Source organism: Geotrypetes seraphini, chromosome 1 (assembly GCF_902459505.1).
Source record: "Geotrypetes seraphini chromosome 1, aGeoSer1.1, whole genome shotgun sequence".
NCBI lineage: Eukaryota > Metazoa > Chordata > Amphibia > Gymnophiona > Dermophiidae > Geotrypetes > Geotrypetes seraphini.
This window is the reverse complement of record NC_047084.1, coordinates 201,800,893-201,824,777: the sequence shown is the minus strand read 5'-3', so window position 1 is coordinate 201,824,777 and position 23,885 is coordinate 201,800,893. Positions and strand designations below refer to the sequence as shown.

The 23,885-nt window shown below is 40.8% G+C and overlaps 1 protein-coding gene across 15 annotated transcripts in view; it reads left to right on the top strand.

Annotated features, from left to right (window-relative positions):
• Nucleotides 1-23,885, top strand: part of PCM1 (pericentriolar material 1) — an 869,560-nt gene that overhangs the window by 758,497 nt on the left and 87,178 nt on the right. For all 15 annotated transcript variants that reach the window (XM_033944006.1, XM_033944000.1, XM_033944047.1 and 12 more), the window contains 2 exons: nucleotides 5,011-5,146; nucleotides 11,815-11,975. In XM_033944006.1, coding sequence (XP_033799897.1) covers nucleotides 5,011-5,146; nucleotides 11,815-11,975 — 297 coding nt within the window. The remainder of the gene's footprint in view (nucleotides 1-5,010; nucleotides 5,147-11,814; nucleotides 11,976-23,885) is intronic.

Below are 23,885 nucleotides of genomic sequence, written 5' to 3'. Positions count from 1 at the left end.
GGATCTATGGAGCCAGCCTGATTGTGCTATTCTTCTCAGATTCAGAGTCCATTCCTCTGGGAGTTTGTATGCCCTCTGACCCTTTCAGGGGTTTAAGCGTAGGCTGTATGCATTCTGATTAAAAGTTCCCCCGGGTTCCAAACACAGGCTGTTTCCCGCCCCTGATCACATGGAGAGGTATCCATGGGAGCAGAGATTACAGTCGGAATCTGTCCAATTGGCAGTCCAAAGATCTTCAAGTTTGGTCATTTGGAAGAATTTTAGGCAGAAAATCATTTTCCTCCATTCAGCTGCAGTGTAACAGAGCTAGCAGACAGGCACTTTACAGATTGTAAGTACACCTCGATTATTTCCTAGGGGAGCTTCGGAGTGGTCTTTGGAGAGCAGGTTTCAGATCTCCCACCTCCCCAGACCCCAAATCACAATTTTTATATTTTCAGATTTTCTTTACTTTTTGCAATTTCTGGCACGCATTTGCTGGCAGTGGCCATCTTGGATTTTTATCGATCTTTTTTTCAAAGTTTTATTTCTGCCACAAAACCCCTCAATTTGATTAAAAATCATTTGAGATGGACTCCCCAGCCCCTAATCTGTTGAATTTGTACATTGATTGTGCCGGATTGGCACTGGTTCAGCGACCATGTAATGCATGCCACAGCATGCTGGGGGAGAGGGTGGGAGTTTCAGGCTTCACCTCCTTTGGGTCCTCCAGGGCTAGGGAGCCGACCTGGGTCCATAATTTCAGGAAAAAATCTTGCCCAGAGGCTGTTCCAGAGTTTAGCGCCAAGCGCCTAACTCACAGATGAACCGCTGCTGCAGGAGACCTGCGGAGTAACAAAAAGTCTCCTTGAAATATCCCTCCGGGTCAGTAACAGCTCCCCTTGGTTTTTTTTATTTGCCATCATGTATCTATGTTCTATGCCAGTGTTCTTCAACCACCGATCCATGGACCAGTGCCGGTCCACAGAAATTTCCTGCCTGTGGCCTTCCTTGCATCATTTCCTTTCATAGAATCTTAACACCATTCTACGGGGCCATGTGGAAGCCCCATTCAAACCACTAAAGAATGCTACTCTTCTGGATCTGACACGCAAGACTGTCTTTCTGGTCGCCTTTGTCTCGCATGGTGTATTTTGGAGCTTCAAGCTCTTTTGTGTGGAGAACCCTTTCTCCGTATTACATACACTGGAGTTGTTTTCCGTACTGTACCCAAAGGGTCGTGGACACTTGGAATGCGCTACCGGAGGAAGTGATCAAGCAGAGTACGGTACAAGGATTCAAACAGGGATTGGATGGATTCCTGAGGGATAAAGGGATCGTGGGATACTGAGGGAGGAGCTGGGATGTAAGTATAGGAAGTTAACCAGGTAATGAGTATAAACCAACCTGGTCGTGCATGTGCAAGACCGGAGGGCTAGGACTTCGATAGGAAGGCAGGACTTAAATGAGAAACCAAGGTGGCAAGGGAGCCCCTTCTGATGATTCAGACAAGTCTTGACCTGTTTTTGGGCCACCGCGGGAGCGGACTGCTGGGCAGGATGGACCTGTGGGCTGACCCGGCAGAGGCACTGCTTATGTTCTTTCTACTGATGGTAGTTTCTGCTTTCTATTTCAAGCAGGAGATTCGTTTGCGTTTCATTCCACAGGCTTGGAGCGAATGGATCAGATCTTACGCAAGTTGGACTTCAAGAGAGTCTTATTTGGAGAGGACTAATGATTTTCGGCTATCAGATCTCCTCTTTGTCCTGACTGCTCTGCCTTGGCGTAGTCGGCCAACGTCTATAACCTTGATTGCCTGATGGATTCGTATAGCCATTTCCTGGCTTATTTTACCCACGGCAAGCTGCCGCTGATTTCCCTTAAGGCCCATTCAACTAAAAGTGTGCTGCTTTGTGGGTGGAGTCTCACACGATTCTTCCAGATGAAATTTGCAGGGTGGCTCCTTGGTCCTCTCTTCATACCGTTACACATTTTTTCCGGGTGGATGCGGTGGCTCATTCTGATTCCGTTTTTGGGACCTCAGTGTTGCGGGCAGGCTCTTTTGTCCCTCCCTAGACGCTGCCATTGTTTTGGTACATCACCTAGTATAATAATAATAATAACTTTATTCTTCTATACCGCCACAATCTTGCGACTTCTAGGCGGTTTACAATCAAGAGTGCTGGACATTCAGCGAAATACAATAAGTAGATGTTCAGAGGAAATACAGAGATCAGAGACCTCAGGAGGCAATAGTATAGAAATACAATTTGCTGAGTGAAAATGTAATATGTACATTTTAGTAGGTAATGTCCGACAGGACCTGTTGGGGATAAATAGCAACGTAAAGTTACGATAAGATGAAGATAACAGATTATATTCATAACAGTGCTGTAAGTTCAGGTGGAATAGGGAGGGGGAGGGGGAGGGAGAGGGAGAGTGAGTCAATTGTTTAGGTATTTCTGGAACAGGTATGTTTTAGGCGTTTCCTGAATTCCCCGTATGTAGTGGGCGAAAGCAGTTGGTCTAGGTCTTTGCCCTATAGGACTGTTTGGTGAGAGAGAAGGTGTTCGTGGTGTTTTTTCATTTTGCAGCCTCTAACTGGAGGGGAAATGAGTTTTGGGTGTGTGTTTCTCTTGAGTTTGTTATTAGAAAATGCGAAAAGGTCCGTTATATACTTGGGGGTCAGGCCATATAGTACTTTGAAGCAGAGGCAGGCAAATTTAAACCTTACTCGGGCTTCCGTTGGTAGCCAGTGCAGCTGCCGATAGTAGGGTGTCACGTGGTCGAATTTCTTCAGCCCGAAGATAAGTCTAACCGCAGCATTTTGCATTATTTGGAGACGTCTCATATTCTTTTGTGAGATTGCTAGATAGGCGATGTTGCAGTAGTCAAGCTGACTCAGTATGAGGGATTGCACTAGGATTCTGAATGTTGACGTATCGAAGTATGATTTAATGGTTCTGAGTTTCCAGAGAGTAAGGAAACCTTTTCTGAATAGGGAATCCACTTGTTCCTTCATTGTTAGGCATTGGTCTAGAATAACACCTAGTATTTTCATGGTGGGCTGAATAGGGTAGTTGAGTTTATTGATGCATAGTGGGGTTTTATTGTCAAGCGGGTGAGGGGAGGCAACGAAGAATTTTGTTTTTTCTGGGTTGAGCTTGAGCTTGAAATCTGTCATCCATTGTTCCATCTCATTTATGGCATCGGATGCCTTGGGAATGGTTTCCGAGATGGAGTTGGCGAATGGGATGATGATCGTAAAGTCATCTGCGTAGCTGAATAGTTTTATTCCTAGTTGGGTTAGTTTCACACCTAATGAGGACATGTAGATATTGAAAAGCAGTGGGGAAAGCGGTGACCCTTGTGGCACTCCGGATGAGTTGCTCCAGGTGTCGGAGTGTTCGTTGTTAAAGCGTACCTGGTAAGAACGGGATGTGAGGAAGCCACGAAACCAGTTTAGTACCTCAGCTCTGATACCAATGGCGTCTAAGCATTGCATCATTTTCTCATGGTCTACCAAGTCAAATGCAGAGCTCATGTCGAATTGCATGATCAGGGCATTGAGGCCCTTACTAAATAATAGGCGCAGATAGTCTAGGATGGCAGCGATTACTGTCTCCGTACTGAATAGGGTTCTAAAGCCGGATTGAGTTTCATTCAGGAGAGAGAATTGATTAAGGTAGTCCATTAGTTGGGTGTGTACTAGTCCTTCCATGATTTTTACAATGAATGGAATAGATGCTATTGGTCTGTAGTTTGTTATTAGCGCTGAGGATTCTTTTCTATTTTTTGGGATGGGGGTTATTATTATGTGGCTGTTGTTAGTGAGGAAAGTCCCATTTTTTAGGTTGTGGGTTAGGTAGTGTAATAGTGATATTTTGAATTCTGGTTGTGCTGCTTTCATAATCTCCGGACGGCACGTATCTAGGATGCAGTGAGATTTAGAGTATTTGGTGTAGGTATTCCATTCTGGATCTAGAAAGGAACTCCAGATCATGTCTGTAGGTATTTCATTGTCATATGAGTTAGCTATTTGGTAGTTGCTGGGGATGATTGTTACATCGTTATTGCTTATACAGTTATTTTTTAGGTTTTTAATTTTGGAATCAAAATATAGAGCTAGGTCCTTCGTGGTGGGTAACTTCGTGTTGTGCTCAGGTGTGGTGTAGCGGGTGGTGTCAAATAGGCTTGTGACTATGTTGAATAACTCTTTTGTATTGATTCCTTGTGAACCTTTGCATGATAAGTTAATTTTGGTGGAGTAGAATGCTTTGCGTTTGTCTTATCAGTTGTTTGTAGGTTTTTATGTAGGCTCTCCATTTGTTGCGGTCTGTCAGTTCTCCTGTTTTATTCCAAATCCTTTCTAGTCGCCTAGTGTACTGAATCTGGAAAGGACATAACAGAATGGAAGATTAGGTTTTCACCTTCGGGACTAACAGAAGATTAGCAAAGGTAAAAAAAACTAATCTTCCATATACCCTTCCCTCAATTGACAACTAGTGAGGTTTCTTCATAAAAAGAGTCATTGATTCAAATTTACTGAGTGAGAAAATTATTTTAACTGCCACATTCTGCACAATCTGTAAATGATTGCAAGATCCTTTTGTAGAACTAGGAAAGGCTAAATTAATATAGTTGGTTCTAATATAGTGTGTATTTATAAGATTATATGAATTTTTCTGATACACTTGTTGTAATATGCAAAACTGAATAAAGAAATTTTTAAAAAATATATATAGTTGGTTCTGGACAAAATAAGTGATTGTATAATAAGCCTTAATGTGTGAGAAGTTCTGGCTGGAGGCACACGCCAACTTCTACATTAAAGAAGCAGTGCTAGGAGGAGAGGAGCACCACAGGAACTGGCTGGTGGTGTTTTGGCATCTCTGTCAGCTATTTAAAGGAGTGCTGCAGTTTCAGAGGGGGCCTAAGTTGAAAGTGGGGAGGCAAGCCCCCAAAGCCCTCTCCCACCACTCTTGGTTACACCACTGCTGATAAGTAAATTTGTTTTTTATTCTTGAATAGGACAAGGATGAGACTGAAACAAGCCGGCAAACACAACCATCTGATGTGCAAGAGGATAGTAAAGTTAAGAGGAGAAACAGATCTGATACATCTGATCAGGAGGAAGATGAAAATGAGCATCAACCAGTGTCTATAAGTAAGTTGACTTTTCAGTAATTTCTACAAACCAGAATCAACTTCTGAAAATCTGCTTATCTTGAAAAATATCTTTCATCTCCTTCAAGTGCTAAGCTTTAGTAATATTTTCTCTCATTGATGAGGTTTTAAATATATGTATAACTTATGCCCTGCAGCTAATTATTCCACACATCAATGACTGATTTATGAGCTGTTTGACTTAGCAGCAAAAGTCTTATTGATAGTGTTCCCATTCAAATACAGTGGTACCTTGGATTACGAGCATAATTCATTCCAGGAGCATGCTCGTAATCCAAAATGCTCGTTTATCAAAACAAAGTTCCCCATAGAAAATAGTGGCAACACCGAAGATTTGTTCCAGAACCCGGGGTCTGTACCTGTCGGGGCCCAGTCCTGCCGTCTCCTCCGCCTGCCTCCTCCGTCCGTCATCGGAAGAAGAACCCGACAGTGCTGCTTTGGGGGGGATGCCAGCCGCCGGAGAACCCTACAGTGCCGCTTCAGAAGGGGGGAATGCCAGCCACCGGAGAACCTCGCAGTGCCTTCAGAGGGATGCCTCCTCCATTCACCGGCCAGCCCTCCACGTCAGAGGCCCCTCGCATGCTGGAGAGCCCCCACCCGAGCCCACGCAGCCAAGCGCCGCCCCACACGCATGCTGTGCACGACACGCACACACGTCACACGCAACGCACAGGAGGGACAGCACCCCGCCGCGCAGGCCCAGACAGAGGTCCTCCAACCTGCGGAAGGCACCCGATGTAGAAGGCTGGCCGGAAGACGGAAAAGGAATCCCCTGTAAGTGCTCATTAATCGGGGCAATGCTTGGTTTGCGAGTCAAAAGTTTGCTGAGTGTTTTGCTCATCTTGCAAAAAACTCGCAAACCGAGTTACTCACAAACCAAGGTACCACTGTATTTGTGGCTGAACAAGTTGTTTGGTAACTATTTGTTAAAGATAATAAGAATTTATTGCAGAAAGAGTGGCTCCTATTGCTATGCTTAGAACAAGTAAATGATTTAACAGTTTAAACTCATGATGAAGCATTGTGAAACACAGAATTTGTGTCTGGTTGAACAAGGAAGAAATGTATAACCTCAGGGGAGGCTTATGCGAGAAGGATTATGCACGACAGTTTGGAGGCACTGATGGAAGTGACATTGGAGGAGATAAGTTTGTACAGCCATCTATTTACATCAAGGAGGGGTTGCATAGGGTAGCCTTTGAATGTTTCAGACAAAGGCAATTTGGCTGATGTGAAAGAGAGACATTTACCATATTCAAGTCATTCTGGGTGTAATATATAAGACTTTTAATGCTTTAATTTATTTTGAGATAGTGGGCACATGATATGTGATTATAATACATTTAAAAAAGAAAATAAATAAACTAGCATTAAAGCAATTTGATATAAATGCAAGGATATATGTAGCTTTTTTTAAAAAAAGGGGATGCAACAATGTATGAGATCTTTCTTAAAAATTCTTCATTGGTGCTAACAGGGTGATCTGTCTCAAAGATCATTTGTTGAACTAAACTAAACTAAACCTTAGGTTTGTACACCGCATCTTCTCCATGGTCGTAGAGCTCGGCACGGTTTACTGGACTAAGATAAAATGGAACTCCAAAGGATGGTTGTGGGTTGAGAGTAACGGAGAAAAACGGGGGGGGAGGGGGGGTTTGGGTAACAGAGAGGGGGGAGGTGTTACAGAGCTATAGAAATAATTAATAGTAGTGGTAGTAGAGAATAATTACTGTACATTATAGACCAGAGGTTCCCAATATGTGGCACGCATACCCCAGGGGGGTATGCATACCAATTGCAAGGGGGGGTACGTGACACTATCATCTCCCGCCCCTCTGTCAATGTTGCTGCATTCTACCACCCATTTGTCGATGTCGTTTTGCCTCCTCTCCCTGGACTAGAAGCAGGCGCAGCTTTGCCTGCATAGCTGCCATAGCGTTAACTCAGAGATTCCTTCAGGCAACCTCAGGCCCTTTCCTAGGGAGAATGAGAGCCAGAAGGCCTTGAGCATGTGCAGGCAAGAGGCAGAATCTTTCCTTAAATGGCACCGGCACGCAGCAGATGGGGTAAGGAGCTTGTTTGGGTGGGCGGGCAGGCGGATGCCGCTTCCAGCACGGGGGTGCGATGCGGTTCTCGTGGGGGGGCGTTCACGGGCGGGGGGGGTGCGATGCTGGTTTGAGCGGGGGGGGGGGGGTGATGGAGCAGCACCAGTAGCCTCAGGGGGGAGGAGTAGGTGGAACGAATCAAAGTGCATTTCCGTTTCTTCCTATGGGAAAACTCGCTTTGATATACGAGCAATTTGGTATACGAGCATGCTTCTGGAACAAATTATGCTCGTAAACTAAGGTTCCACTGTATTTAGCATTCTTGATTGTTTAAAAAGGCTGTTAAGTCAGGTGATTAAAAAAACAAGTCCATTAAGTCTTATTATGAATAACTCAGCAGGAATAGCAGTAAACTCCAAGCCCCTAACTGCAAAATGAGTTCACGCAAGATCCATGTTGCAAGAAAGCACTTCTCAAAAAACACAGAAGACAAAGCTACTTCAGACTGAGCTACTCGATTCTAACCCCTCGTCTGGCACAAACAGGCACCCCTGTACTTTATATGGAAGACCAGCAGAAGGAATGCTCACTCCCTCCTGCTGACAGGCCTGCCTCTTCAAAATGACCCTACTGGAGAGTTTTGTGTCGTCCGCAAATTTTATAACTTCGCACTTCGTCCCTGTTTCCAGGTCATTAATGAATATATTGAACAGCAACAGTCCCAGCACTGACCCCTGTGGGACACCACTCGTGACCCCTTTCCAGCCAGAGTAGTGTCCCTTTACTCCTACCCTCTGTTTCCTGTCTGCCAGCCAATTTTTGACCCATCTGTGCACGTCTCCTTCCACCCCGTGGCTCCACAGCTTCTTTAGTAGGCACTCGTGGGGTACTTTGTCAAAAGCTTTTTGGAAATCCAGATATACGATGTCTATAGGGTCACCTTTGTCCAGTTGTTTGCTTATCCCCTCAAAGAAATACAGTAGGTTCGTTTGGCATGATCTTCCTTTACAGAAACCATGCTGGCTTGTTCTCAACAGATTATTTTTTTCTATGTGCTCATTGATACTTTCCTTGATCATTGATTCAGCCATCTTCCCCGGAACTGAGGTTAAGCTCACTGGTCTGTAGTTCCCCGGGTCCCCTCTCGATCCTTTTTTGAAGATAGCGTAACATTTGCTATCCTCCAGTCCTCTGGGATTACCCCTGTTCTCAAGGATAGATTACATATCTGTCGCAGTAACTCTGCTGTTTCTTCTCTGAGCTCTTTCAGTATTCTTGGGTGGATTCCGTCTGGGCCCGGAGATTTGTCAGTTTTTAATCTATCTATCTGTTTGAGCACGTCTTCGAGGCTGACCTCCAAGTATGATAATTTTCCCTTTTGATCCCCCTTGAAGATTTTTTCCGGTTCAGGCACGTTGGATGTGTCTTCTCTTGTAAAGACCGACGAGAAGAATGTTTTTAGTCTATCAGCCACCTCCTTCACCACTCCCTTCCTGTCTCCCTCATCCAAAGGTCCCACCTCTTCCCTCGCCGACTGCTTTCCTTTCACATATCGGAAGAATGGTTTAAAATTTTGTGCTTCCTTGGCTAGTCTCTCTTCGTATGCTTTCTTTGTGTTTCTGACTACCCTGTGACATTCTTTTTGCTGCTTCCTGTGCTCCTTCCAGTTTTCGTCCATTTTGTCCTTTTTCCACTTCCCAAATGATTTTTTCTTGTCTTCTATCACTTTTTTTTACTTCATTGGTTATCCATGCTGGATTTTTTTGTATGATTCTTCTTGCATCCTTTCCTAAATCTGGGTATGTACAGGTTTTGCGCCTCGTTAACTGTGTCTTTGAATAAAAACCAGGCTTGCTCCACAGTCTGAGCTTTCTTGGTGCTGTTTCTGAGTTTCTTCCTCAACATTTGTCTCATGGCACCATAGTTCCCTTTCTTGAAGTTAAACACTGTTGCATTGGTTTTCATCCTTTTGGGTAATCCCATTTCTACCTTGAACCTGATCATGTTGTGGTCACTGGTTCCTAGTGGTCCCATGACCTCCACACCCTTTGCGGGTCCCTTCAATCCATTGAGGATTAGAACCACAATCGCTGACCCTCTCGTTGGTTCCCTGACAAGTTGTTCCATGAAGCAATCCTGTACAGCCTCCAGGAACTCTGTTTCTTTAGTACATTTTGAATTTCCAAGACTCCAGTCTATCCCTGGATAGTTGAAGTCCCCCAAAACTATGGTATGAGTATGCTTGCATTCCCGCCTCAACTCGGCTTCCATATCTGTATCAGTTGCTTCGTTCTGCCCAGGTGGACGGTAGTACAGCCCCATCTTTATCTCGGATCCATTTCTACCTGGTATTTTAACCAATAGTGACTCCAGTTGGACATTTGTCGCTGCTGTTGCATCCACTCTGGCTGAGTGAATGGTGTCCTTTATGTATAGTGCTATTCCTCCTCCTTTCTGATACATCCTGTCTCTTCGGTAGAGCTTGTACCCTGGCAGTACTGTGTCCCATTTGTTTTCCTCGTTCCACCATGTTTCCGTGATCCCTATGATGTCCAGGCTTTCATTTTTGGCCATGACTTCCAATTCTCCCATTTTGTCTTTTAGGCTCCTAGCATTAGTGTACATGCAGTTCAGGTCCTGGTGTTTTATCTTCCTTGTTATGCTTCCTTCCTATCCGCCCCCTTCCTGACTTGCTGACTCTTGAGTTGTGTCTCTTTTGTCTCCCCCTTGTGATATGTTCCTATTGTCCTCCTCGTGTTCCCTCTCTTTGTCCAATTTCATTTTGACTTCCCCATGTAGTAAGTTCCTCGTGTCCTCCTCTCCTTTGTCTTCCCCTTGTGTTATGCTTCTACTGTTCCCGATGCCCAGTTCTACTTTGACTTGCTCTTGCAGTATGTTCCCCCTGACCTCTTCTTGCTTCTTCTGTTTCACTTGTTTATTCCGCTCCTGTTGTTTGCCATTTGTGTCGTCCCGGCGTTTTTCCCATCCGGTATCTTTTCAGGATACTGTCTTCCGAACCATCGACACCAGGTCAACTGTCGGTTTTCCCCTTCTACTTAGTTTAAAGCTTGCTCTATTGCACTTCTGACATTATTTGCAAGTTGTCTAGTTCCCGCCGTGCTCAAATGTAGTCCGTCTTTCTTGAAGAGCTTGTTCTTACCCCAGAATGTTGTCCAATTCCTCACAAAGAGAAATCCCTCCTCCTCACACCTTCTCCTCATCCACGCTCCTCACACCATCTCCTCCACTCTCCTCACACCATATCCTCCTCACCATTCTCTCTGCCGCGGTCCCGCCCCCTTCTCTGATGTCAGAGAAGGGGCGGGACCGCAGCAGAGAGAAGATGACTCGGACGACGTATGGCAGCTTACAAAGATCGCTAGAGCCAGCAGCGATCTTCTGCAGGGCAGGCTGCGGAATTTAGATAAGTTGCTGCGGGGAAGTCACTTCCCGACTGACCCTCCTCACTTGCCTTCTAAAGCAGGAGCGGCAGGCCAGCAAGAGGCGGTGCTGCCGTTCCTGCTTTAGGGGGGAGGGTCAGACAGCAAATCGGGAGGCTGATTTTTTTGTGTGGTAAATCGATTCGAATCGATTCACCCGAAGTGAATCGGTGGATCGATTCGAATTGGGCAGCACTACTCCCTACCATGCAGTTCTGAAACCCTCTTCCTCCAACCTACTATAGACCCCCCTCCTTCAGCCTACCTTTAAGATCTCTGGTGGTCTGAGGGGGTCCAGTGAGCAGGAGAAATACCCACTTGCTCCTTCCTTTTGTGGCTCTAGCCTCAAAATGGCCGCCATGATCTCTAAAGATAGTCTCAAGGTACTGCCTGGAATGCCCTCCTGACGAGACGGTGGAAGCAAAAACAGTGCTAGAATTCAAAATGGAGTGTAATATATACTGTTGATCCCTAAAGGCAATGGGACATAAACCAAACATAGAGTACTTAAACCAGTGTCCTGCAAACTTTGTCGAGCTGCAGCCCACTAAACATAGTGGCTGCAGCTCGAGGCATCCGGAAGTGCACAGACGTTGAAGCGATGTCATGCAAAGGCCCTCCAGACAGGCCCTGAGCCGCCAGTGGGGGATGCCGGCAGGGAAGATGCGCGGAGAAAAGTAGAGGCGTTGATGCTGGCTGAATGTGCTTCTTGTTGCAAGAGGCATGTCCTGTAGGCAGTCAGCCGGCACTGGCATCTCTCCTTCCCAGCGTTTCGCGGCACACCTGAAATCTCAGGAGGTACAGTACACTAGTTTGCCACAACACATTTGAGGTATTATCAAGAAAATGGGCATTTCCAAATGCATTCCTTTCTATTGAGAAATGCCTTCTCCTTCAAGGGTATAGATTGTCCCCAAATCCCCTCCCTCCCATCCATATCCCACTTTCTATTATGAGCATGGGAAGAAATGTATAGATATTGGGGGGGAAAAATTACAGTGAGGGCCACCCCAGAGGTCTCCAGAGGCTACCATTGGCCCCTGGGACTTGCATTGATGAAAACTAGGCTAGAATAACAAATCTGAAATATTTCTAATTCATACTAATATGCACATCAACAGTACCTTGGAATGGTTATTTTTGAACTAAAATTATTTGTATAGGTTTGTCTAAAGCTGAAACACAAGCTTTAACGAATTATGGAAGTGGAGAAGATGAGAATGAATGTGAAGAAACCGATGAGTTTGAAGCAGGGCCTGTGGATGTGCAGACATCGCTTCAGGTGAACAATGAGAACACAGACGAGAATGAAAAGGATTTAAAGGTGACCTTAGATTTTTATTTTTAAAGCCCTTAAAACACCTTTCATTAAATTTTGCAAGTGTGTGAATTTAATAGTAACTAACTGAAATGAGTGTTCATGAGAGAAATTTGCATACACTGGGTTTCCAGTTTGTGCAAATTTCTCTCCTTCATAGTTATTATAGTAATCCTGAAAACTTGATTGGCTAGATGTGTTTTCAGTGCAGCATTAGGAAACACTATATTACTGATTTTAACTTATCATTTACTGTTTATTGGACCCTAAACCATGACTGCTAGAAATTGAAAGCTTATGAAAGTAGATAGGAAATGCTGAAAGCACCCTCTTTATCAAAGCATCAGTTGAAGAATTACCGGGGGTAAATGTTCGTTTAGTCTGAGCTAATATAGTAGTTTTTAAAGTTTCCTGGAATAATTCTTTAGCACATTTTGCTCTGAAAATAGGACAGATAACGTGGAATGGCTTGGAGCCAGTTTTCTGTCTGAAGGCAAAGAGGTTTAGTAGTAGATCACTGGGGGACAGGAGAAGATTTGCCCTCACTCGCCTCTTCCCAGATCCTACCTTCTCACTTTGTTCCAACCACCCTGCACATATACCCTGTACTTTAGTCACTGTGCCAAACATCACTCTGCAGCAGTAATTCCTCTTATGTAAGTTACTCCAGCATGGGCCCTTCTTGTACTTTTGCACTTGATGAACCCCATGGTGCCCCACCACCTTCTTTGGCATAGGCTTCCTGTCATTAAGGAATCTACTGTGCAATAGATGAGGCACCAAAGGGCTGTCTGTGAATGAGCACTGGAAATTCTTATTCGTGAAGAGCTGCTTCAATTTAAAGGTAGGTGGTTGGGACAGGAGAGAGTGGGCATCCTTCCTGCTGATCTTTATTATAGTAATCCTGAAAACTTGATTGGCTAGATGTGTTTTCAGTGCAGCATTAGGAAACACTATATTACTGATTTTAACTTATCATTTACTGTTTATTGGACCCTAAACCATGACTGCTAGAAATTGAAAGCTTATGAAAGTAGATAGGAAATGCTGAAAGCACCCTCTTTATCAAAGCATCAGTTGAAGAATTACCGGGGGTAAATGTTCGTTTAGTCTGAGCTAATATAGTAGTTTTTAAAGTTTCCTGGAATAATTCTTTAGCACATTTTGCTCTGAAAATAGGACAGATAACGTGGAATGGCTTGGAGCCAGTTTTCTGTCTGAAGGCAAAGAGGTTTAGTAGTAGATCACTGGGGGACAGGAGAAGATTTGCCCTCACTCGCCCCTTCCCAGATCCTACCTTCTCACTTTGTTCCAACCACCCTGCACATATACCCTGTACTTTAGTCACTGTGCCAAACATCACTCTGCAGCAGTAACTCCTCTTATGTAAGTTACTCCAGCATGGGCCCTTCTTGTACTTTTGCACTTGATGAACCCCATGGTGCCCCACCACCTTCTTTGGCATAGGCTTCCTGTCATTAAGGAATCTACTGTGCAATAGATGAGGCACCAAAGGGCTGTCTGTGAATGAGCACTGGAAATTCTTATTCGTGAAGAGCTGCTTCAATTTAAAGGTAGGTGGTTGGGACAGGAGAGAGTGGGCATCCTTCCTGCTGATCTTTAATTTAAAGTTGGGGGCGGGTCATGGGGGGCCCGGCAGCAGGAAGGAGTGAGCAGCCCTCCTGCCAATCTTCAGGGTGTGGGGGATCTGAATGGCCGAGGCAAGAGGGAGTGAGCTTTCCCTCCTGTTGATTTTTATTTTTTTTTTTAGTTGGGGAGGGGTTCCTGGCATGACTCTTTTTTTTTTAATGGGCACATTGTGTCTTACACATACACATCTGTGCCCATTAAAAAGAAAAAAAAACCCTACTTTTTCTGCTCCAAACAGCTGAGTGGCAGGATGCTGCTTCTGCTCAGTTGTTCAAGGCGTCCCGTGCCAACTCTGTGCATGTGTCGGTCGCTTTCTCCAATGACTGATTGAATAGAATTACAGCAGATCTCCGTGAAAAGAATTTGCATACAGAATTGTTTCAACATCGATTGCCATTTTCAAATTGGATAATTTACTTGCACCAAGGATTTTAACAGCAATTTTAGAACTTCCTGCCCTAAGTCTCTTAGTGTCTAACCACCATCTGGTGAAGAAAAATTCTAGGCCCTTGGGTGATTATAGGGATAGCCAGCTCCTGTTCCCCTTAGGTTATCTTTAGATAACTAGTATCAGTCTTTGCGTGATTGGCTGACCCGGTGTACAGCTAAGCTGTAGTCTGTGACTCCTTTCTTCTGTGGGCTATAATTATGAAATAAGCAGTGGAATAAAATCACACAGTATCTGGATGGCACCAGGAACTTAAAAAAAAGGTCCAAAGATACGCCAAAAGTATCTAATAAAAAGTGTTTATTTAAAAAACAAATGAAACTAGGCAGCTGCACACAGTTCTAGGTGATGTGTAATAAACTATTAGGACCCAACATGCTCTGTGTTTCAGCAATATTAGCCTTCCTTGGGAGTCCATGGATCCTGAACACACATCAACTACATATAAAATAATTGTGCAGCCAAACACAAGGCAAAGTATACAGGAGGTATGCACCATTCAGCAAATGCTGCTATACTAATGGAACAGTGGCAGAGCCCAGTGGACAGTCCCTGTAGGCTGTTCTCAGATTTTCTGCAGTAACAATATCTTTTCTGTGATTGGGAATTTACAACTTTCACTTGTGTCTGTGCTTGACCTTTCCTCCCTCCAGCACCTCAGTATTCATCAGCTGAAAAGAACATATTGTTTCTCCTCCTTGGTGAGCTCTCTGCCCTGGCTTTATCTCTCCCTCCAAATTTCTGTCTGTACCTGAAGCACTGCTCAGATCCCAGCACATGGAGCCTTGCCCTTCTTGCAGAGGGGAGGGAGAAAACAAACTCCTGCCTACAGCTAAGCAGTTTGTCCCATCTCTGAACTTTGCTAGGATCTTTTAATAGATTCAGGCTTGAAAATGGAGAGCTGCCAAGTAGTGAAGATCCTCAAATATATTTTTTTAGTTTCCCTTATTTATGTCTAACACATTCCAGTGTTCTCCCTAGCACCTTTTAGCTGGGTGCTCCGCCCGGCTAATTTAGATGAGTGCCCAGCTGTCATCTCGGCTGCAAATTTGCCTCAGCCTGACCTTTTTTTTTTTTTAAAGCGCCAGAAAAAAGGTTTTCAGCATTACATTTTTTAAACAATTTTCCTACTGCTGGTCGATTTTTATGGTCGTAGTTGGAGGCAGAGGCTGCAGGCTCATTATGACTGAGTGCACAAAACAGGAAGAACCCCGACGTCCGTGTTTACTTTTGTTGTGCAGCTTATCGCACAAGACAGGCTGGACATTGGTTCTCCTCATCTCCTGCACAAAGCAAAACCAATCAGAAAGAGGAGAGGCAGAACCTAGCAGCTGCGTGTTCAGTAACTGCTGCTGGTTAACGGAAAAGGAGGGAGAAGGTACCTAAGAGGAATGAAGTAAGTCCGAGAAATAGATTCACTATAGGCTAAGGCAGGAGATAAGGTAGGGAGGGAAGCTTACAACTTGGTGTTCTTGCTTGCTTTGGGCCTTCCTCGCTGCCGGGTCCTGCCTATTTTCTGTTTCCACGAAGGCAGGACCCGGCAGTGAGAAAGGCCCGAACCAGCAAGAGCACCAAGTTGTAAGTTTCCCTCCGTCGCTGACCTATCTCCTGCCTTAGCATGTAGCGAATCTGCCGACTGGGGGTGGGGGACGACGGGGGGGAGAGAGAAAGCCTGTTGCTGCTGCACCCAATTGGGGGGTGAGAGAAATGCTGCTGCTGCACCTAATTGGGGGGGGGAGGAAAACCAGGGAAGGGAGAGGAGAGAAAAGAGAGATGCCGAGACCATGGGAGGGAGGGAAAGGAAAGGAGATACCAGACCATGGAGGGGGAGGGAGAGATGTCAGGGCATATGGGGGGGAAGGAGACAGATGCCAGTCCAGGGGAAAGGAAGGAGTGGAGCTGCCAGATAATGGAGGGGTGGGGGAGATGGAAGGAGAGGAGGGAGATGCCAGGGCATGGGGGAAAGGGAAGGGAAACTAAGAAGACAAATGCCAGACCAGAGGGAAAAGAAAGAAAGGTGCCAGAGCAAGGAAGCAGAGGGAGACATAGGAGAGGAGAGAGATTCCAGAGCATGGGGGGAGGGATGGGAAGAGAAATGCTGCTGCGCACCCAATTGGGGAGGGGGGAGGGGAAGAGAAGTGCTGCTGCTGCACCCAGTTGGGGAGGGGGGAAAGAGAAATGCTGCTGCTGCACCCAATTGGGGAGAGAGAGGAAGACCAGGGAAGGGAGAGGAGAGGAAAGAGATGCCAAGACCATGGGAGGGAGGGAAAGAAAAGGAGCTACCAGACCATGGGGGGGAGAGATGTCAGGGCATATGGAGGGAGGGGAGGAGACATGCCAGACCAGGTGAAAGGAAAGAAGGAGAGAAAGGAAGAAGAGGTGCCAGATAATGAAGTGGAAAGGGGAGATGGAAGGAGAGGAGAAAGATGCCAGGGCATGGGGGGGGGAAGAGAAACTAAGGAGACATAAAATGCCAGACCAGAGGGAAAGAAAGGAGAGGAGGTGCCAGAGAAGGAGGGTGAGGGAGAGAGAGGAGAGGCGAGAGATGCCAGGGCATGGGGGGAGAGAAGGGAAGGAGATAGAGATGCCAGACCATGGGGTGGAGTGGGAAGTAAGAAAGGAAAGGAGAAGAGAGAGATGCCAGAGCATAGGGGAAGGGGTGGAGACAAAAAAATAGAGAGGGGGTGAAGCTGAAATGAATCTTGTACTAAGGAGAGAAAAGGTACAGGATATACAGTTTATTGAAGGGACATAGAAAGAGGGAAGATGCCATATGGAATAGAGAGAGGGAGGACACTGGATGGAAAGGGCAGAGAGGGTGGACAGTGGATGCAAGGAGTAGAGAGAGAGAGGGCAAAGGCTGGGTGGAAGGGGCAAAGAGAGAGGACAGATGTTGCATGGAAGGGAGCAAGGACAAACGCTGAATAGAAAGAAGAGAGCGAAGAGAAGATGATTAAAGCAGAAATGACAAAAGGTAGAAAAAATTTTGTTGCTTTATGTAGAATCAAGTAAATAGGACATGGAATTAAATAAATAGGACATGGAAATAAGGCAATTTTTTTGGGAACTAACCCCTTTCCTCAGATCAGGACAGAATACCATAACAGCAGTATACTGTACTGTCTTGAAGAAAAAACTGGCCTCTGAAAGCTAATTGAATGTTGACAGTAGAGGAAGAAGTAAGATATAGCCAAACGGACAGGAAAAAAATTGAAATACTCACTAAAGAGCTGGAAGATTATTCGAATCGCGAAAGAAGAAGTAATGTCCGTCTGATTGGCTTGCCAGAAGGAGCAGAAAAAGGAAATCCGGTTACATTTATTGAAAATTTATTACCCAAGTTGCTTCCGTTACAAACAAAGTTTCCCATAGAGGTAGAAAGAGCACATAGAGTGCCGTTAAAAAAAGCAGTAAATCAACACGGACCAAGACCATTTATTTTTAAACTATTGCGGCACCAACAGGTCATGGAAGTATTACAGCTGGCAAAGAAAAACAAAGGTTTGAAATATCAAGACGCATATATTCATCTTGTACCGGATTTCGCTAAAAGTACAGCTATAAAAAGGAAGAAGATGCTCGATTTAAGACCAAAGTTAAGAGAATTAGGAGCAAAGTATGGATTAGTCTACCCTGCTAACATGAAAGTGACTATTGGAAATAAAACTTTAACTTTCGATGATGCAGAGAAATTGGAAAATTTTATTCAAAATCAAGATATTCCAATGTCTTCTTAATTTTAATGATACATCTTTAATTTCTATATTTAGATAAGTGAAATATATTTTTATTAAAAAAGATTATTTTTGTTTTATAATGGAAAGATAGCAATGGTTTGAAAAATAACGATATAGAATGTTTTTCAATTAACTCAAATATTCTATTAATGATATTCTTGAGTGGAATTTGAATGAAATCAATATTCCATAATGGAAGAGTTAAACATATTAAGTGATGTTACAATATTCTGAGTTAAAAGATATAATACAATTTGTAAGCTCAATGGCAGTGAAAGTCCCAATATGTATGTGTGAAGTTGCTACCAGTCATCTCAGTTAGTAGAAACAGTGGTAAGGCATTTCTCTAAGTGGATTATTTATGTAAATTTAAAAAAAAAAAAAAAAAAACTGGAAAGATTTTGATTTCTAAGGGTAAGAATTTATTGAAATTTCATTACAATTCTATAACCTATAAAAGAATGTTGTTAGTTTTTAGAATGGATATGATGGGAATATGATGATTATGTGATTAATAATTAAAATAATTAAATAAGATGTTTATCGAGCGGGAGATTTCTCCTGTTGGGGAGGTTACTATGGAGACACATGCTAAATATATTGATAGGAATGGTAAAAAAAAAAAAAAAAAATTCCGGGAGAAAAGAACGAGAAAAAGATAAAAACTCATATTGAATTCAAGAAACTCACATTCCCGAAAGACAGTGCGAAAGGAACTACTAACAATGGATATAACATAATCACCGGAAATACCAATATAGTTTCAAAACTAATGGAAGTACAACCAAATGACATCGATACATCATATAATTTAAATATGATAAGTTGTTCTATATTTACTTTCCAAAAAAAAAAATTATATACAATGGATTAAATCCCAGCTCTTGGTGTCTTTTGGATTATATCGGGAAATGAAGAAAGAAGAAAGAAGAGGAAACGGAAGGTTAGAACAGACTACTACTTACAAGAACAAAGTTTGACTAAAACATATTCGCTAATCCCTTTTTATAAAGGGATTCTCCTCTCTTCTGGACATATATAATATAACCTAAAAGGATAGTGACATATGAGGTTGGTGTGTGCTTCTGTGGTGGTTTCTTCCATGGGGGAGGGCTCTCTGCTCGTGAATTCATCAGACACGTATCATTGTGTTCCCATCGTACTTATAATATGATAGTAATATATAAAATGAAATATAGGTTTTGCTGATTAGCTGTTTTTAAAGGTTTTTAAATGTAATAATATCATATTAACAAAATAGTAAATAGAAGTATAACAAAAATGAAATTAATATCTTTTCCTTTAGATATATTCTAAGTTTACAAAGATATAATTATAGAATATAGAATCTTAGGATTTCTTTCATAATCGCAATAAATTTGAATTGTATTGTATCATCAATATAACAATATATATTTAATATTATTTATTTGAACTTTATCTTAAATATTTAATGACTTAATTGATATTTTATAATAAGAAAAGGTCTTTATGGAGTGTTTTATTATCGATCTATGATGCGTGATTCCAAGTATACACAATTTTTAATTAAAAGGGTGGGTGGGGAGGGGGGAAGGAAAAGGAAGGTGGGGAAAAATAATATAAATTTTAGGGATAAGGATTTAAAAATAAGAAATGAAATTTATTTTAAATATGTGCAGATGTCTGATCAAAAATTTCTTATTAAAATTCAAATCAAAATTTACTTAATATATTAAATGGCGATCAAAATTTTTTCCCTTAACGTCAATGGTCTAAATCACCCAATTAAAAGAAAAAAAATATTAAGTTTTCTTCATAAGCAAAATGCGTATATTTACTTCCTGCAAGAGACACATCTTACAGGGTTTGAATCTAATAAACTAATTGGGGGTTGGGTTTCCAAATGTTTTTTTGCTCCTGCTTTAGGGAAAAAAGCGGGAGTAGCTATTCTTATAAATAAGAAATGTATAGCAGACTTTAAGTTAATAAAATTTGATTCATTAGGAAGATGGGTACATATTAAAATGGATCTGAGAAATACAACCCTGGATTTATTCAATTTATATGCTCCTAATTCAAATCAAATGGAGTTTTTCAAAAATATTCAACAGATATTACTACCACTGGCTGCTTCTAATTTAGTAGTAGCAGGAGATTTCAATGCTGTAATGGATCCTATTTTGGACAAAAAACCAAGTAAAATTATGAAATCTTTAGGATTAGACAATTTAATACAATCTTGTAATTTAGTTGATATATGGCGTATCCTTCATTTTAATGATCGGGAATATTCTTTTTGCTCACAGGTCCATAAATCATTTTCAAGAATTGATTATATATTTGTTTCTAATAATATAGCACAAAAAGTGATAAAAGCAATTATTGATCCTATTATTATTTCAGATCATGCTGGTGTGTGGATTGATATACAGAATGATATAACAGCTTATTCTAAACCAATTTGGAGATTTGATAATGCTCTACTTGCAGACATGAAATTTATAGAAGATATTAAAATAAAAATACATGAATTTTTTCAAATTAATAATTCGGATAATATAAATATTGAAATTTTATGGGATGCTTATAAAGCAACAATGAGAGGAAATATTATATCATATTCTGCATATATGAAAAAACAACTTAAAAAACAATTTATAGAATTGGAAAATGAAATTAAATTATTAGAACAAAAATTAATTGATAAATGGGAATATGATATATTGCAGAAATTATTAAAAATAAAAGTTAAATATAATGAGATTTCTTCTCAAATTATAAGGAAAGATGTTCAATCGACAAGTACAGTATTATGGAAATTCAAATAAAGCTGGAAGATTATTAGCAAATTTCATTAAAGCAAAAAAAAGAAAATCTAAGATTATAGCAATTAAGGATAAACAGGGCAATACACACACTAGCAATGAAGATATAATAAAACAATTTCTTGATTTTTATAAGGTTTTATATACTTCTGATACTTATGAAAATAAAGAACAAGATGGTATAGAATTTTTAAAGTCATTTATTGGACCAAATATTCCGGATCATATAAAAGGAAGTTTAGAAGAACATATATCTTTAAAAGAAATAGAAATAGCATTGAAAGCTCTTAGAGTTGGATCCGCTCCAGGTGGAGATGGATATACTGTTGAATTTTATAAAACATTTCAAAATATTTTATTACCTTATCTATTAAATTTATATCAATATCAAATAAATAATGGAAATATATCAGGAACTATGGCTGATTCTGTTATAATTGTCTTGCCAAAACCAAACAGGGATCCGACATTGATAACAAACTACAGGCCTATATCTTTGATGAATGTAGATGCTAAATTAATTGCTAAAGTGTTGGCTATAAGATTAGCAAAAGCTCTTCCTTTTATCATTGATGTACATCAAACAGGATTTGTTGCTAAAAGACATTCTTCACATAACACTAGATTAGCATTTCATTCTTTAAATTTAGCAAAAAATTTAAATGATCCAGCTTTTCTAATATCATTAGATGCAGAAAAAGCATTTGATAGAGTGGAATGGAAGTTTATGTATCAAACTTTAGAATGGTTTGGTGTAGGACCGGGCTTTATTAAAATGATTCAAACATTATATAGCTCCCCTGGAGCAAGATTAAATATAAATAATAACTTATCTAATAAATTTAACTTGCTAAGGGGAGTTAGACAGGGTTGTCCTTTATCTCTCTTACTATTTGTTATCGTTCTGGAACCCTTATTAATTGCAATAAATCAAACTAAGGGAATAAAGGGAATCACATTTTCTAATTGGGAATTTAAATTATCTGCATATGCAGATGATATTTTATTATATTTAAGAGAACCAGAAGATATGATTCCACATCTACTTAACTTAATAGAAAAGTTTGGAAAAATTTCTGGTTATAAAATCAATTGGGAAAAATCTGAAGTTCTTCCAATTAACATCCATTGTACTAAAGGATTATTTAACTCATTTTCATTTAAATGGAAAGATGAAGGAATAAAATATTTAGGTATTCATATAAAATCTACAATTGATGACACAGTAAAAGAAAATGAAAAACTTTTATTAAAGAAAATAACAGAAATGTGTGAGCAATGGAATCCTTTACATCTTTCTTGGTGGGGAAGAGTCCAAACAATTAAAATGATGATTTTACCTGTGGTTTGTTATCAAATGAGTATGATCCCAATATTTTTTCAGGGGTCATTTTATAAAAAGTTAAACAGTGTGCTTACTAAATTTGTTTGGTTTGGGAAAAGACCCAGAATCGCTTTAGCATCATTACAAAAAACAATCAAGGAGGGAGGGGTAAATTTTCCAAATTTCTATAGGTATCATCAAGCCTATATATTAAGACAGGGTATGTATTGGATCCTCCCAGATCTCATGGAAAATATACCCGATTGGTTATATTTAGAATGGCGCCTCATGTTCCCTTTACATCCAGAACATTTCATTAGTATAACAATGCCTAGGAGATATAAAGATCACAGAATTCTAATAGATACATGGAAAACATTAAGATTTATAAACAATTTATCACCAGATCCATTGGCTAAAACATTAAATCAATCTATTTGGATAAATTCCAGGATCAAAATTGGTGGATTTAAAATAGTATGGAAACAATGGATAGTAGCAGGTATACGTACTTTAAAAGATGTAATATTAAATGGATCACTGCTTAGTTTTTCACAATTGCAACAAAAATTTGGATTAGACAAAACACAATATTTTAAATGGATGCAATTGAAGCAGGCTATTCAGGAAGGGTTCCCTGAATGGAAGAATCTTGACACTCATTATAGTTTACCAATCCTTTGTTTTCAAGCGGATTTTCTGGGACACCAAGCCGCAAAGTGGTATGAGATTATATATGGATTTTTAAATTTAAAAAAAAGGACAGGACTTAGGGACATTTGGAGTATTTTTTTTTTTTTTTTTAATTTTATTTATTGAATTTTTCAATTTTTACAATGTTTGAAATTCAAGTGATATAATTAATTACTATATATCATTGTATCTATCATTAATACAACTTAATTTATAAACAGTATATATTATATATAATCAAAAGTTATACATCCCTCCCCTTTTTTCAATTAATGATTCTAAAAATTATACATATCCCACCCCTTTTCTATATAAGTATTATAATTGTGCTGAGAAATCTAATCATTAGAATAATTAGTCAATGGTTGCCAAATTTTATTAAAATTATGAAAGTTCCCATGTTGTAATGCTATTACTTTTTCCATTTTGTAGATATGACAGACAGAGTTCCACCAGAACGTATAATTTAATTTGGTATAGTCTTTCCAATTCTGAGTGATTTGTTGCATGGCGACTCCTGTCAATATTAATAATAGTTTATTATTGTTTACTGAGATCGGACTCTGAGTTCTCATTGCAGTTCCAAATAATACAGTGTCATATGAGAGTCCTACATGATTTTCTAGTAATTTGTTAATTTGGGGCCAAATCATATTCCAAAAGGCATTTACACAGGGACAAAAAAAAATTAGATGATCTAACGTCCCTATTTCTATTTTACAATGCCAGCATCTATTGGATCTAGTATTATCTATCTTTTGCAAGCGCGTAGGGGTCCATAACACTCTATGTAATAAAAACATCCATGTTTGACTCATAGATGCTGACTTTGTAGATCTTAATCTCCAGGACCAAAATCGTGGCCATTGAGACGCAGAAATTGTCTGTCCAATCTCAATACTCCAAATATCCCTAAGACCAGTTTTCTTTTTTTTATTTAAAAATCCATATATCAATTTGTACCATTTTGCGGCTTGGTGACCCAAGAAATCCGCCTGGAAACATAAAACCTGCAGACTATATTGAGTATTAAGATTTTTCCATTCAGGGAACCCTACCTGAATGGCCTGCTTCGATTGCATCCATTTAAAATATTGTGATTTATTTAAGCTAAATTTATTTTGCAATTGTGAAAAACTAAGCAGTGAACCTTCTGAAATGACATCATTTAATGTTCGTATACCTGCACTTATCCATTGTTTCCAGATGATCTTAAATCCGCCAATTTTGATCCTGGAGTTTACCCAAATAGATTGA